General features: G+C 38.0%; 1 protein-coding gene across 1 annotated transcript in view; it reads right to left on the bottom strand.

The window, feature by feature from the left end:
• The window catches only part of ARHGAP39 (Rho GTPase activating protein 39), an 847,370-nt gene that overhangs the window by 42,089 nt on the left and 792,404 nt on the right, over positions 1 to 12,877 (bottom strand). Inside the window, 1 exon segment of the mRNA XM_053715434.1 lies at positions 301 to 470. Within this exon segment, the coding sequence (XP_053571409.1) occupies positions 301 to 470 (170 nt within the window).

The raw sequence follows: 12,877 nt of genomic DNA, 5'->3' as shown, positions 1-12,877 counted from the left end.
TAGTGTTGGGAAGAAAAATCTTTACTTAACAATATAATATGCCTGATCAGATGGGCAGACTGGCCAGAGAAAAAAACAGAGATCATGTGACGCTCACAATGTGCAGTAATATCAAAGTGTATTGAAAAAATGTGCCGCACAATGATTTACCCAAGCAACAGTGTTTTACTTTGTATTTAGAAACCTATACATTTTACAGCATTATTTAAAAGTATAAAACATGATAACCAGTATAGGAGATCTGATACAGAAGTAAGCCCTCACGTTGCACATGCGCACAACTGAAATGGCAGCTTTTACCTGTAGGAAACGGATGAGGTAGCATAGCACCATCTTATTTAGCCTCGGAAGTGAGTGTATGACAGCAATAGCGGCCTCTGGATTCTCGTAGTGTGTGATGCACTGTTCATAAAACTCATGAGGTATCAGAGGTTCCTCCAGCTCTCGATACCACAGCTTCAGTAGTGACGCTGCAGATATAGTGGCATGAGGTTAGTATTGGCGCATGGTTAGTGAGAGACACATAAAGCATTGCACATTAATATAACAGCTTATTACATTCACTGTAGGAGGAAGGATTGAATATGTTGATCCTAATGAACAAGTTGCACAGAATTGTTCTTAAGTTTTTCTCATGGTACTAGTGAAGTCTGAAAACCATGGATTCTGCTGCTTATAAACGTGCATTCATTTCTCTACAATCATATAAGCTTATACACGTTAAAGGGGCAGTCTATTCAAACTTAAACTTTCATGACTCAGATAGGGCATGTCATTTTAAACAACTTTCCAATTTACGTTTATCATCAAATTTGCTTTGTTCCTTTGGTATTCTTTGTTAAAAGCTAAACCTAGGTAGGCTCATATGCTAATTTCTAAGCCCTTGAAGGTGGCCTCTTATCTCAGTGCATTTTGACAGTTATCACAGCTAGACAGAGCTAGTTCATGTATGCCATATAGATAACATTGTGCTCACTCCCGTGGCATAGCTTATAAATCAGCACTGATTGGCTAAAACGCAAGTCTGTCAAAAGAACTTAAATAAGGGGGCCGTCTGCAGAGGATTAGATATAAGTTAATCACAGAGGTAAAAGGTATAAAATAGCATCATTAGCACATTCAGTGAAATACTTATAGCTTTGTACCATAACTACATTTATAAAAAAATATTAACAAGAGGAAAAAAATTACTTGAGACTGAGCTATAAACTGAAATATAGCAGGATATTCATCAAAGCGTCAACTATGTTGCATTCGAGGGTGTCAATACGTTCACCAAACATTGCGGCTGCGGATCTGAATACGATCTCCTTATTTATCAATAAAGCCGTCAAAAACACGTGCGTCAAGTACGGTACGAAGAGCATCGGACTAGTGTTAACTAACAGTCATCAATGTCGCGGCTATTCAGGCTTTTCCCAACTTTATTTATACCATTTCATTACTGTCCACGAAGAAGCAGATTTCTCTTTAGCACATTATTGTATATAGTGTAAATGTATTCTTTTTCTGAGCAGGACTAATTGCGAATATAGCAAGTAGCGAGATATTTGGTGCAAAGTGGAGAGTGAATTATTAGAATTCTTATTAATATTGGACATACATATTTTAGTATGTACACACAAATATATATATATATATGTGTGTGTGTTACGTCAGAAATCTTTTGCAAACATATTTAAATGTCCCTAAGTTCCATTTTTTGCTCTAAACAATGTTGTTTGTCATATCTCTGTGTTTATTTATACCACTATATGTATATATTGTAGATGTATTCTTAGTCTGAGCAGGAATAATTGCGAATATAATGTAATCAGAGTATCATATGTATTTATTTGCAAGCAATGGATATTTTAAAGGGATAGGAAAGTAAAAATTTAAGTTGCACTAGTGGGAGCTAGCTGCTATTTGGTGCCTGCACACATTTGTCTCTTGTGATTGGCTAAATAGATGTGTTCAGCTAGCTGCCAGTAATACAATGCTGTTCCTTCAGCAAAGAATAACAAGAGAATGAAGCAAATTTGAGAATAGAAGTAAATTGGAAAGTTGTTTAAAATTGTATGTTCTATCCAAATCATGAAAGAATATTTTGGGGTTTCCTGTCCCTTTAAGAGCTGAGCCAGGTTTCCTCCTGATTGCAATCTATTTTTAAAAAACACCCCTTCACATGTGTTATAAAATGGCCTGGCATATGACATTTCTTACTGAAAAAGAAATTCAAGAGAAGGAAGAAATACACTGAAAATAGCATGACAGTAAAGAGGTGATTTTAATTTCTGCTGTATCTGAATCATGACAGTTTGAAGTTAGGTGGGCTATCCCTTTGAGCTATTAGCTTAAGATTCTATTGAATCAAACATCAATTTGAATTTTAAAATCCTTGTCTAAAATATTACACTGTGTAACCTAATGTCAGCATCAAAGTTTATCTTTAATACTAATTTCACATATTCATACTTTCAGTAAGTATAATACACAATGTAACAAATGGCACTTACAAGTTCGGATGAGTGATCAATGACAGACGTATCGAGAAATTGGATTCGTTAGTGATAGTTTATATAATGTATATTTGAATCAGATTGGCTGTTATAAATCATGTGATTATGCATATTCCAATCAAAAGTGGTGGAAAAATTCACTAGTGTGTGGGTTATTTAGGAGTTTGCGTCATAATTGGTGCGAAAAGTGTTGCGTCAAATATGGCGTGAAATGGAGAGTGGGACTTGTATTACATGGCTTAAACATGGTGCACTTAGATTTTTCCAACAAATGAAAAGGAAGTTAGCTATATTATGCTGTGTATTTATTTCATTTTTATCTCTATATCTATTAGTGCGACAAGTTTGGGGCAAAACTTTGCACCAAATATGTAGAAATAATATTGTCCCCTTGATTTGTAATGAGAGACAAAGTTGTAGCATAATCCATCAGTAGTAATGTATTCATTTTTTATCCCTATATCTACTAGTGCACCAAATGTGTAGCAATAATATTGTTTGATTTAGAAAGGGTATACAATTTTAATAAAGTTTCTAATTTACTGTTATTATGTAACATACTTCATTCTCTTACAGCATCGAACATAAGCTTTCTGTGTTTTCAGACTCCCATTGAGTTCTATGGCATCCGCGACCTCAAGGGTGGCGGATTGAAAACCAGGTATGCTGAGTCGGAAAAGATGCAAGCGTAACTGTAGAAATTTTGATAACTTCGTGAGAGCTTCAAATAGTGTCAAATAGGAGGGCGAATAAACACGATTCAGCTCGAATTCCACAGGTTTTCAACTCGCATCGATGTGCGTCGGATTGAGATTGCAGGATCGTATGTTACGTCACAAATTTAAACATTTGACAATCGCTTTGATAACTACAGCGGATAAATCTCGCGACAATTACGACACAGAATTCCAGCGTATTTTCAGTTGACACTTTGATAAATATCCCCCATAGACTTTTAACCACTTGGCCACCAGACGGGATACTCTGGATATTTTATTTCAGAAGTACGCATACTGTCCTCTAGATGGCACTATTGCCATGTTTTCTGTTGGTTGACAATACAATGCTAGTATGATTTGCTTCTTGCTTATAGAACTTATAAGTACCAAGGTTTTGTTACTGCACACACAAAAAAATCCCTTGGATATCCTGAATTTAAAGAGATGTACAGGAGTATAAATAGAATATAAACCATCTCACAGCAATAGTTACACATGTATTGATTACAAGGTAATTAAAGCTTACGCATTTAATTAACGTTTGATATTTTCCAGGCAGGGACAGTTCACCCAAAAAATGTCTCCCATTTAAATTGTTCCCATTATCCATTTTACCTGCTGGAGTGTATTAAATTGTTTACAAGTAGCCCCTTTACCCATATGATGGCATTTGAAATAGCTGATTTAGCCTGTGGTTTCCCAACCTATACTGAAAGTTTTGATACTGGAGTCTCAGCTATTGAATAGCCTAAGTAAACACAGCCAGCAGAAGAAATAACACGCCCAGTGGGGTGCAGGATAATTAAGTAATAACATGATACTTTTCCATTGTTCTCTATGTATCGAGCTTTAGTTTTCCAGACAAATATAAGATAAGGAAGCAAGTGTGTGTACACAAAGTGATAACATAATGAGATATGATATTACCTGAAACTCAACCCATTGTAATAGGCTGTGGTTTATTAGCCCAAAACCAGCTACTTCATATACACAAATAAACCTGAAAATGCAATTCCTCATACATTTCAATGACTTTTTATACCAGCTGCAGTGTATAAAAATACATTAATATAAAAACAATTTTACAGTGTACTGTCCCTTTACGTAGCATTTACCATTGTGAGCAGCTTAAAGGGACAGTCTAGTAAAAATTAAAGTTTCATGATTCAGATAGGGCATACAATTTTAAACAACTTTCAAATTTACTTTTATCATCAAATTTGCTTTTTCCTCTTGGTATTCTTTGTTGAAAGCTTAACCTAGGTAGGCTCATATGCTAATTTCTAATTCCTTGAAGGATGCCTCTTATCTCAGTGACTTTTCACACCTAGACAGCACTAGTTCATGTGTGCTATATATATATACACACTCCAAAAGGTGAATCCACCCCCCTGGGTCAGCTACCTGGGTGCAAATATGTAGATTATAAATGCGAAAGAGAATGCACTAACAGGAATTTAAGGTATCAATAAGTCAAAAGTTTATTGACGTTTCGGGGACTGATAGAAGGGGATATATCAGTCCCCGAAATGTCAATACAATTTTGACTTATTAATACCTAAAATTCCTCTGAGTGCATTCTCTTTGGCATATATATATATTATTGTAAAAAGAGGTACTAGAAGGATACTGTGCCTGTTAGTGTGCCCACTCAAAAAATAATAATACAAATGAATACCATGTAAATAAATAATTAGAGAGATCAAAACTCATAACAATGTATGCAACGCAATAACAGGAGGTTTTTACCAAATAAAATGAGAGATTTGGCAAAAGACAAAAAGTAATAATTGCAATGATATAAATAACTTCTGAGGTGTATAATTTGAGAGTCCTGAATGAATAAAACAGTATAATTATTAAATCCGTTGTAACAAGTCTGTATGCTGCTTTGTAGTAATCACAGAAGTATCCAGAGGAAATGTTTGTATTAACTACTTACAGGACACACCCTCAATCCTATGAGGTAAGTGTAGGGCGCAAAAAGAAGATGATCCCAGGGTAATAACACTGCATCTGGTGAATCTGCTTCATGTAATGAATTCCTCCTCTAGATCATCTGATCGAAGTCCACCCCATTTGATGGAAGATTAGGATTCCCAATAAGGAGGCTGGAGTCCCCAAAAGAAGGCAAAGACTCTTTCTTGCAGGACCCTTTAGGCTGATATTCGCCCCAATGATTTGCTCGGTATCATAAAAAGAAGAGAAAATAGCAAAACATAGTGTAATACTGTTTATTAATTAGTGCAAATAAACTGTGTTAGCCAAATAGACACTTACTATAAAAGACCTCAATGATAATGAGGTAACGGTAAAACATATAACAAAACAATTTCCACAGATAGAAAGGTGTATCTGCTTCTCCTAATTAAAGATGAACCAGTAGCAAACTGTGTGACCCAAAGATTGGATGTACCGGCCGGTTACAGATCCAAGCAACGTCGGGTAAACAGTGAATCAGAGTGTATGAAGTCCGACAGAAAAAAGGGGGCTTCTAGTTTAACCCCAACTGTAACCTTACGAGTTTCAAAGGTGGGCGCTAATTTAAGCTCCTTCTTCTTCAGAGGATTTCTGTCGGTGACTACTACCTTGCGCTTAATAAACCATTCAGCCCATTATACGTCAGTACGTAAAAGTGACCTGATTGGCTGATAGTTGTGGGCCTGGTCGTATTCTATTGGTGTGTGTGGGGGCTTGGCTGCGCATGTTTAACTGCGTGATTGGGCAATGAATCTATGAGTAAGTTAGCATTCAGATACTGGTTTCTGCGCGGCTAACAAATATTTGTTAATGACAACATAAGTGGGCAAATTATATTTATTGTGTATAGTGTACCCTACTTATCCACAAGTGATTTTGGCTACTTAGCTCACTATTTTTGGTTTGATTAAAAAGGAAAAAAGGGCTAATTGTGTATACTATATTAAAAATATTAAAAACAAACTTGCTTTAACCTGGGTAGCCTGAAATGTTAAAAAGGAAATATATTAATTTATATTATTTTCTATTTGAAGACGACTTTTACCTCCAAACAAGTGGAACGGCAATGGGCACTCGCTTTGCCCCAAGTTATGCCAACTTATATATGGGGCATTGGGAGGAGGAAATCATCTGGAAAAAACAATCCCTTTGAACATTATATAACTTTTTGGGGCCGGTATATAGACGATATTATCCTTATTTGGAAAGGGGACATGGAGAATCTAAATGAATTCATTAGATATGCTGAATGGTTTATTAAGCGCAAGGTAGTAGTCACCGACAGAAATCCTCTGAAGAAGAAGGAGCTTAAATTAGCACCCACCTTCGAAACGCGTAAGGTTACAGTTGGGGTTATACTAGAAGCTCCCTTTTTTCTGTCGGACTTCATACACTCTGATTCACTGTTTACCCGACGTTGCTTGGATCTGTAACCGGCCGGTACATCCAATCTTTGGGTCACACAGTTTGCTACTGGTTCATCTTTAATTAGGAGAAGCAGATACACCTTTCTATCTGTGGAAATTGTTTTGTTATATGTTTTACCATTACCTCATTATCATTGAGGTCTTTTATTGTAAGTGTCTATTTGGCTAACACAGTTTATTTGCACTAATTAATAAACAGTATTACACTATGTTTTGCTATTTTCTCTTCTTTTCATGATACCGAGCAAATCATTGGGGCGAATATCAGCCTAAAGGGTCCTGCAAGAAAGAGTCTTTGCCTTCTTTTGGGGACTCCAGCCTCCTTTTTGGGAATCCTAATCTTTCATCAAATGGGGTGGACTTCGATCAGATGATCTAGAGGAGGAATTCATTACATGAAGCAGATTCACCAGATGCAGTGTTATTACCCTGGGATCATCTTCTTTTTGCGCCCTACACTTACCTCATAGGATTGAGGGTGTGTCCTGTAAGTAGTTAATACAAACATTTCCTCTGGATACTTCTGTGATTACTACAAAGCAGCATACAGACTTGTTACAACGGATTTAATCATTATACTGTTTTATTCATTCAGGACTCTCAGATTATACACCTCAGAAGTTATTTATATCATTGCAATTATTACTTTTTGTCTTTTGCCAAATCTCTCATTTTATTTGGTAAAAACCTCCTGTTATTGCGTTGCATACATTGTTATGAGTTTTGATCTCTCTAATTATTTATTTACATGGTATTCATTTGTATTATTATTTTTTGAGTGGGCACACTAACAGGCGCAGTATCCCTTCTAGTACCTCTTTTTACAATAATTTTTATTTTCTAAGGGATTTCCAAGAAAGGGTTCTCCCGCTCACTAGTAGGTCATTTACAGCAGCCAGTTCTTTTGTGCCCTATCATTGATACCTATTTGCACTCATTTATATAAGTGTTCGTTTGTTTTCTTCTTTTGCTAAGGAGCAGTAAATTATTCCACTCCTGTATTGACATTTATATTGACACTTTGCAAGTGTATCTTATACTAAGAATATCATTTAACAGATACTTATTTTTGGACGCACTTACTAATATATAATATATTGCTTTTGATATATTCAAAGCTATAGTTGCTCCTCATACAATTATATAAGTGAGTGTGTATTCTTCATTTCAATATTCAACTCCTAATTGATTACACTTACAAACCAAATCCAATTTAACTGAGTTTGTGCGCACTCATATCCAGGGAGCTTGTACTTGTACTAGTTGCATTTACATTCTATTTGTTACACCATATATATGTATATATATATATATATATATGTAGGTCAGCTTTCCAAATACACACTCAGCCTTAGTGTTTAAAAGGTATCCGGAAAAAAGCAGGCAACACAGGATTATCAATCAAAGAAGAAAAACATAATTTATGCTTACCTGATAAATTCCTTTCTCCTGTTAAGTGTGGTCAGTCCACGGGTCATCATTACTTCTGGGATATTAACTCCTCCCCAACAGGAAGTGCAAGAGGATCACCCAGCAGAGCTGCTATATAGCTCCTCCCCTCTACGTCACACCCAGTCATTCGACCAAGAACCAACGAGAAAGGAGAAGCTAAAGGGTGCAGTGGTGACTGGAGTATAATTTAAAAATTTAGACCTGCCATAAAAAACAGGGCGGGCCGTGGACTGATCACACTACAGGAGAAAGGAATTTATCAGGTAAGCATAAATTATGTTTTCTCCTGTTAAGTGTGATCAGTCCACGGGTCATCATTACTTCTGGGATACCAATACCAAAGCAAAAGTACACGGATGACGGGAGGGATAGGCAGGATCTTTATACAGAAGGAACCACTGCCTGAAGAACCTTTCTCCCAAAAATAGCCTCCGAAGAAGCAAAAGTGTCAAATTTGTAAAATTTGGAAAAAGTATGAAGCGAAGACCAAGTTGCAGCCTTGCAAATCTGTTCAACAGAGGCCTCATTCTTAAAGGCCCAAGTGGAAGCCACAGCTCTAGTGGAATGAGCTGTAATTCTTTCAGGAGGCTGCTGTCCAGCAGTCTCATAGGCTAAACGTATTATGCTACGAAGCCAAAAAGAGAGAGAGGTAGCCGAAGCTTTTTGACCTCTCCTCTGACCAGAGTAAACGACAAACAGGGAAGATGTTTGTCGAAAATCTTTAGTTGCCTGCAAATAAAATTTAAGGGCACGAACTACATCTAGATTGTGCAGAAGTTGTTCCTTCTTTGAGGAAGGATTAGGACACAAGGATGGAACAACAATCTCCTGATTGATATTCCTGTTAGTGACTACCTTAGGTAAGAACCCAGGTTTAGTACGCAGAACTACCTTATCCGAGTGAAAAATCAGATAAGGAGAATCACAATGTAAGGCTGATAACTCAGAGACTCTTCGAGCCGAGGAAATAGCCATTAAAAATAGAACTTTCCAAGATAACAATTTTATATCAACGGAATGAAGGGGTTCAAACGGAACGCCCTGTAAAACGTTAAGAACAAGGTTTAAACTCCATGGCGGAGCAACAGTTTTAAACACAGGCTTGATCCTGGCCAAAGCCTGACAAAAAGCCTGAACGTCTGGAACTTCTGACAGACGTTTGTGTAACAAAATGGACAGAGCTGAGATCTGTCCCTTTAAAGAACTAGCGGATAAACCCTTTTCTAAACCCTCTTGTAGAAAAGACAATATCCTATCTTTTGCTAAGGAGCAGTAAATTATTCCACTCCTGTATTGACATTTATATTGACACTTTGCAAGTGTATCTTATACTAAGAATATCATTTAACAGATACTTATTTTTGGACGCACTTACTAATATATAATATATTGCTTTTGATATATTCAAAGCTATAGTTGCTCCTCATACAATTATATAAGTGAGTGTGTATTCTTCATTTCAATATTCAACTCCTAATTGATGAAGTTCCCACTCCCCCGGATGAAAAGTCTGACGACTTAGGAAATCCGCCTCCCAGTTCTCCACTCCCGGAATGTGGATTGCTGAGAGATAGCAAGAGTGAGACTCTGCCCAACGAATTATCTTTGATACTTCCATCATCGCTAGGGAGCTTCTTGTTCCTCCTTGATGGTTGATGTAAGCTACAGTCGTGATGTTGTCCGACTGAAATCTGATGAACCCCCGAGTTGTTAACTGGGGCCAAGCCAGAAGGGCATTGAGAACTGCTCTCAATTCCAGAATGTTTATTGGCAGGAGACTCTCCTCCTGAGTCCATGATCCCTGAGCCTTCAGGGAATTCCAGACAGCGCCCCAACCTAACAGGCTGGAGTCTGTTGTTACAATTGTCCAATTTGGCCTGTTGAATGGCATCCCCTTGGACAGATGTGGCCGAGAAAGCCACCACAGAAGAGAATTTCTGGTCTCTTGATCCAGATTCAGAGTGGGGGACAAGTCTGAGTAATCCCCATTCCACTGACTTAGCATGCACAATTGCAGCGGTCTGAGGTGTAGGCGTGCAAAGGGGACTATGTCCATTGCCGCCACCATTAAGCCGATCACCTCCATACATTGAGCCACTGACGGGTGTTGAATGGAATGAAGGACACGGCAGGCGTTTTGAAGTTTTGTTAACCTGTCTTCTGTCAGGTAAATCTTCATTTCTACAGAATCTATAAGAGTCCCCAAGAAGGGAACTGTTGTGAGTGGAACGAGAGAACTCTTCTTTTCGTTTACCTTCCACCCATGCGATCTTAGAAATGCCAGTACAAACTCTGTATGAGACTTGGCAGTTTGAAAGCTTGAAGCTTGAATCAGAATGTCGTCTAGGTATGGAGCTACCGAGATTCCTTGCGGTCTTAGTACCGCCAGAAGAGCCCCCAGAACCTTTGTGAAGATTCTTGGAGCCGTAGCCAACCCGAATGGAAGAGCTACAAACTGGTAATGCCTGTCTAGGAAGGCAAACCTTAGATACCGGAAATGATCTCTGTGAATCGGTATGTGAAGGTAAGCATCCTTTAAATCCACTGTGGATTTTGGATCATGGGTAGGATTGTCCGAATAGTTTCCATTTTGAACGATGGAACTCTTAGGAATTTGTTTAGGATCTTTAAATCCAAGATTGGTCTGAAGGTTCCTTCTTTCTTGGGAACCACAAACAGATTTGAGTAAAACCCCTGTCCGTGTTCCGACCGCGGAACCGGATGGATCACTCCCATTAGTAAAAGATCTTGTACACAGCGTAGAAACGCACAAAACCTCAGTCATAACATTAGCCATGTCCTGCAATGTGATTTGTAATGGCCGCCCTGAAGTACCCGGCGTTACAATATCACGCACCCCCCGAGCAGGAGATGCAGGTACTGACACGTGAGGGGAGTTAGTCGGCATAACTTTCCTCTCGTTGTCTGGTGAAAGCTGTTCAATTTGTACAGATTGACTTTTATTTAAAGTAGCATCAATACAATTAGTACATAAATTTCTATTGGGCTCCACTTTGGCTTTAGCACATATAGCACAGAGATATTCCTCTGAGTCAGACATGTTTAACACACTAGCAAATAACCAGCAAACTTGGAAATACTTTTCAATTCACTTTTATAAATATTATGCAAAAGCGCACTGTGCCTTTAAGAAGCACAGAAGGATATGACAGTTGAGTACAATAAAACAGATAATTTTATGAAAAACAAACTTTTTTCTCAGTAAAAATACAATTTTAGCAAAGGATTGCTCCCATTAGTAATGGATAACTAGCCCTTTAATAGCAGAAAAAAAGTACAGAATGTAACGTTTTTTATCACAGTCAAGCACAATCTCACAGGTCTGCTGTGAGTGATTACCTCCCTCAAAATAACTTTTGAAGACCCCTGAGCTCTGTAGAGACGAACCGGATCATGCAGGGAAGAAGAACAGACTTGTGACTGAATTTCTGATGCGTAGTAAAAGCGCCAAATTCAGCCCCTCCCCCTCACACACAACAGTGAGGGAGATCAGTAAACTGTCATAAATCAAACAAAATGCCCGCCAAGTGGATACAACTAATGCCCAAATAAGTTTTCACCCAGTACCTCAGAGATATAAACGATTTCACATGCCAGCAAAAACGTTTAACATCAATAAATGTATTTGTCATAAAAAGCCTGCTGCAAGCCGTTTTAACTGCAAAATAGACTAAAGTTTTATGTAAACAGTATTATTTCAGTGAAATGCCATTCCCCAGAATACTGAAGTGAAAATATACATACATGACAGCCTGATACCAGTTGCTACTACTGCATTTAAGGCTGAACTTACTTTATATAGGTATTTGCAGTATTTTCTAGTCAATTCCATTCTCAGAAAATAATATGCTGCTACATACCTCTTTGCAGGTGAACCTGCCCGCTGTCCCCTGATCTGAAGTTTACCTCACTCCTCAGATGGCCGAGAACAGCAACATGATCTTAACTACTCCGGTTAAAATCATACAGAAAAAACTCAGGTAGATTCTTCTTCAAATTCTCCCTGAGAAGGAACAACACACTCCGGTGCTGTTTTAAAATAACAAACTTTTGATTGAAGTTATAAAAACTAAGTAAAATCGCCAGTCCTCTCACACATCCTATCTATTAGTTGGGTGCAAGAGAATGACTGGGTGTGACGTAGAGGGGAGGAGCTATATAGCAGCTCTGCTGGGTGATCCTCTTGCACTTCCTGTTGGGGAGGAGTTAATATCCCAGAAGTAATGATGACCCGTGGACTGATCACACTTAACAGGAGAAAGGCTTTATTCCAATCGTAGGAAAAACAGCAGGGCCTTAACCCATAACGTTTCGATCTACACCTAGACCTTTATCAAATGGAGCCCATGTGAGAGATACAGTACCCAAGAAGTGACATGATATATATATATACAAGTGGTGATACAAATATTTACATAATAGGCGCCAAACCATCTTCTAGTGATCCGCCCGGTTCAGTGTGAGTCTCAGAATGCGGCAAGAACAGCGTGATGACGTCACGCGTGACCGGAAGCCAAAACGAGGCTAAGCTTGGGAGTCATGGTAACGTTAAACGTGGTACCGTGTACCATAGCGCAGAGCAAGGCGGAGTACTAGGGGGGATATGCACAAATGAATATGCAAAGAGGAATGGCTGAGGGGACACAAATACACCAAAAAATGCAATAAGAGAAAAAAATAAAATAAGCAAGCAAATAATAAATTACAAAATGAAACATAACAAACACGAGTGACAGTATCATAAAGAAATATAAAGCAGCATATAGCTTATTTCCTA

Source organism: Bombina bombina, chromosome 5 (assembly GCF_027579735.1).
Source record: "Bombina bombina isolate aBomBom1 chromosome 5, aBomBom1.pri, whole genome shotgun sequence".
Lineage (NCBI taxonomy): Eukaryota > Metazoa > Chordata > Amphibia > Anura > Bombinatoridae > Bombina > Bombina bombina.
The sequence above is the reverse complement of the archived record's forward strand: the minus strand, read 5'-3'. Positions and strand labels throughout refer to the sequence as shown.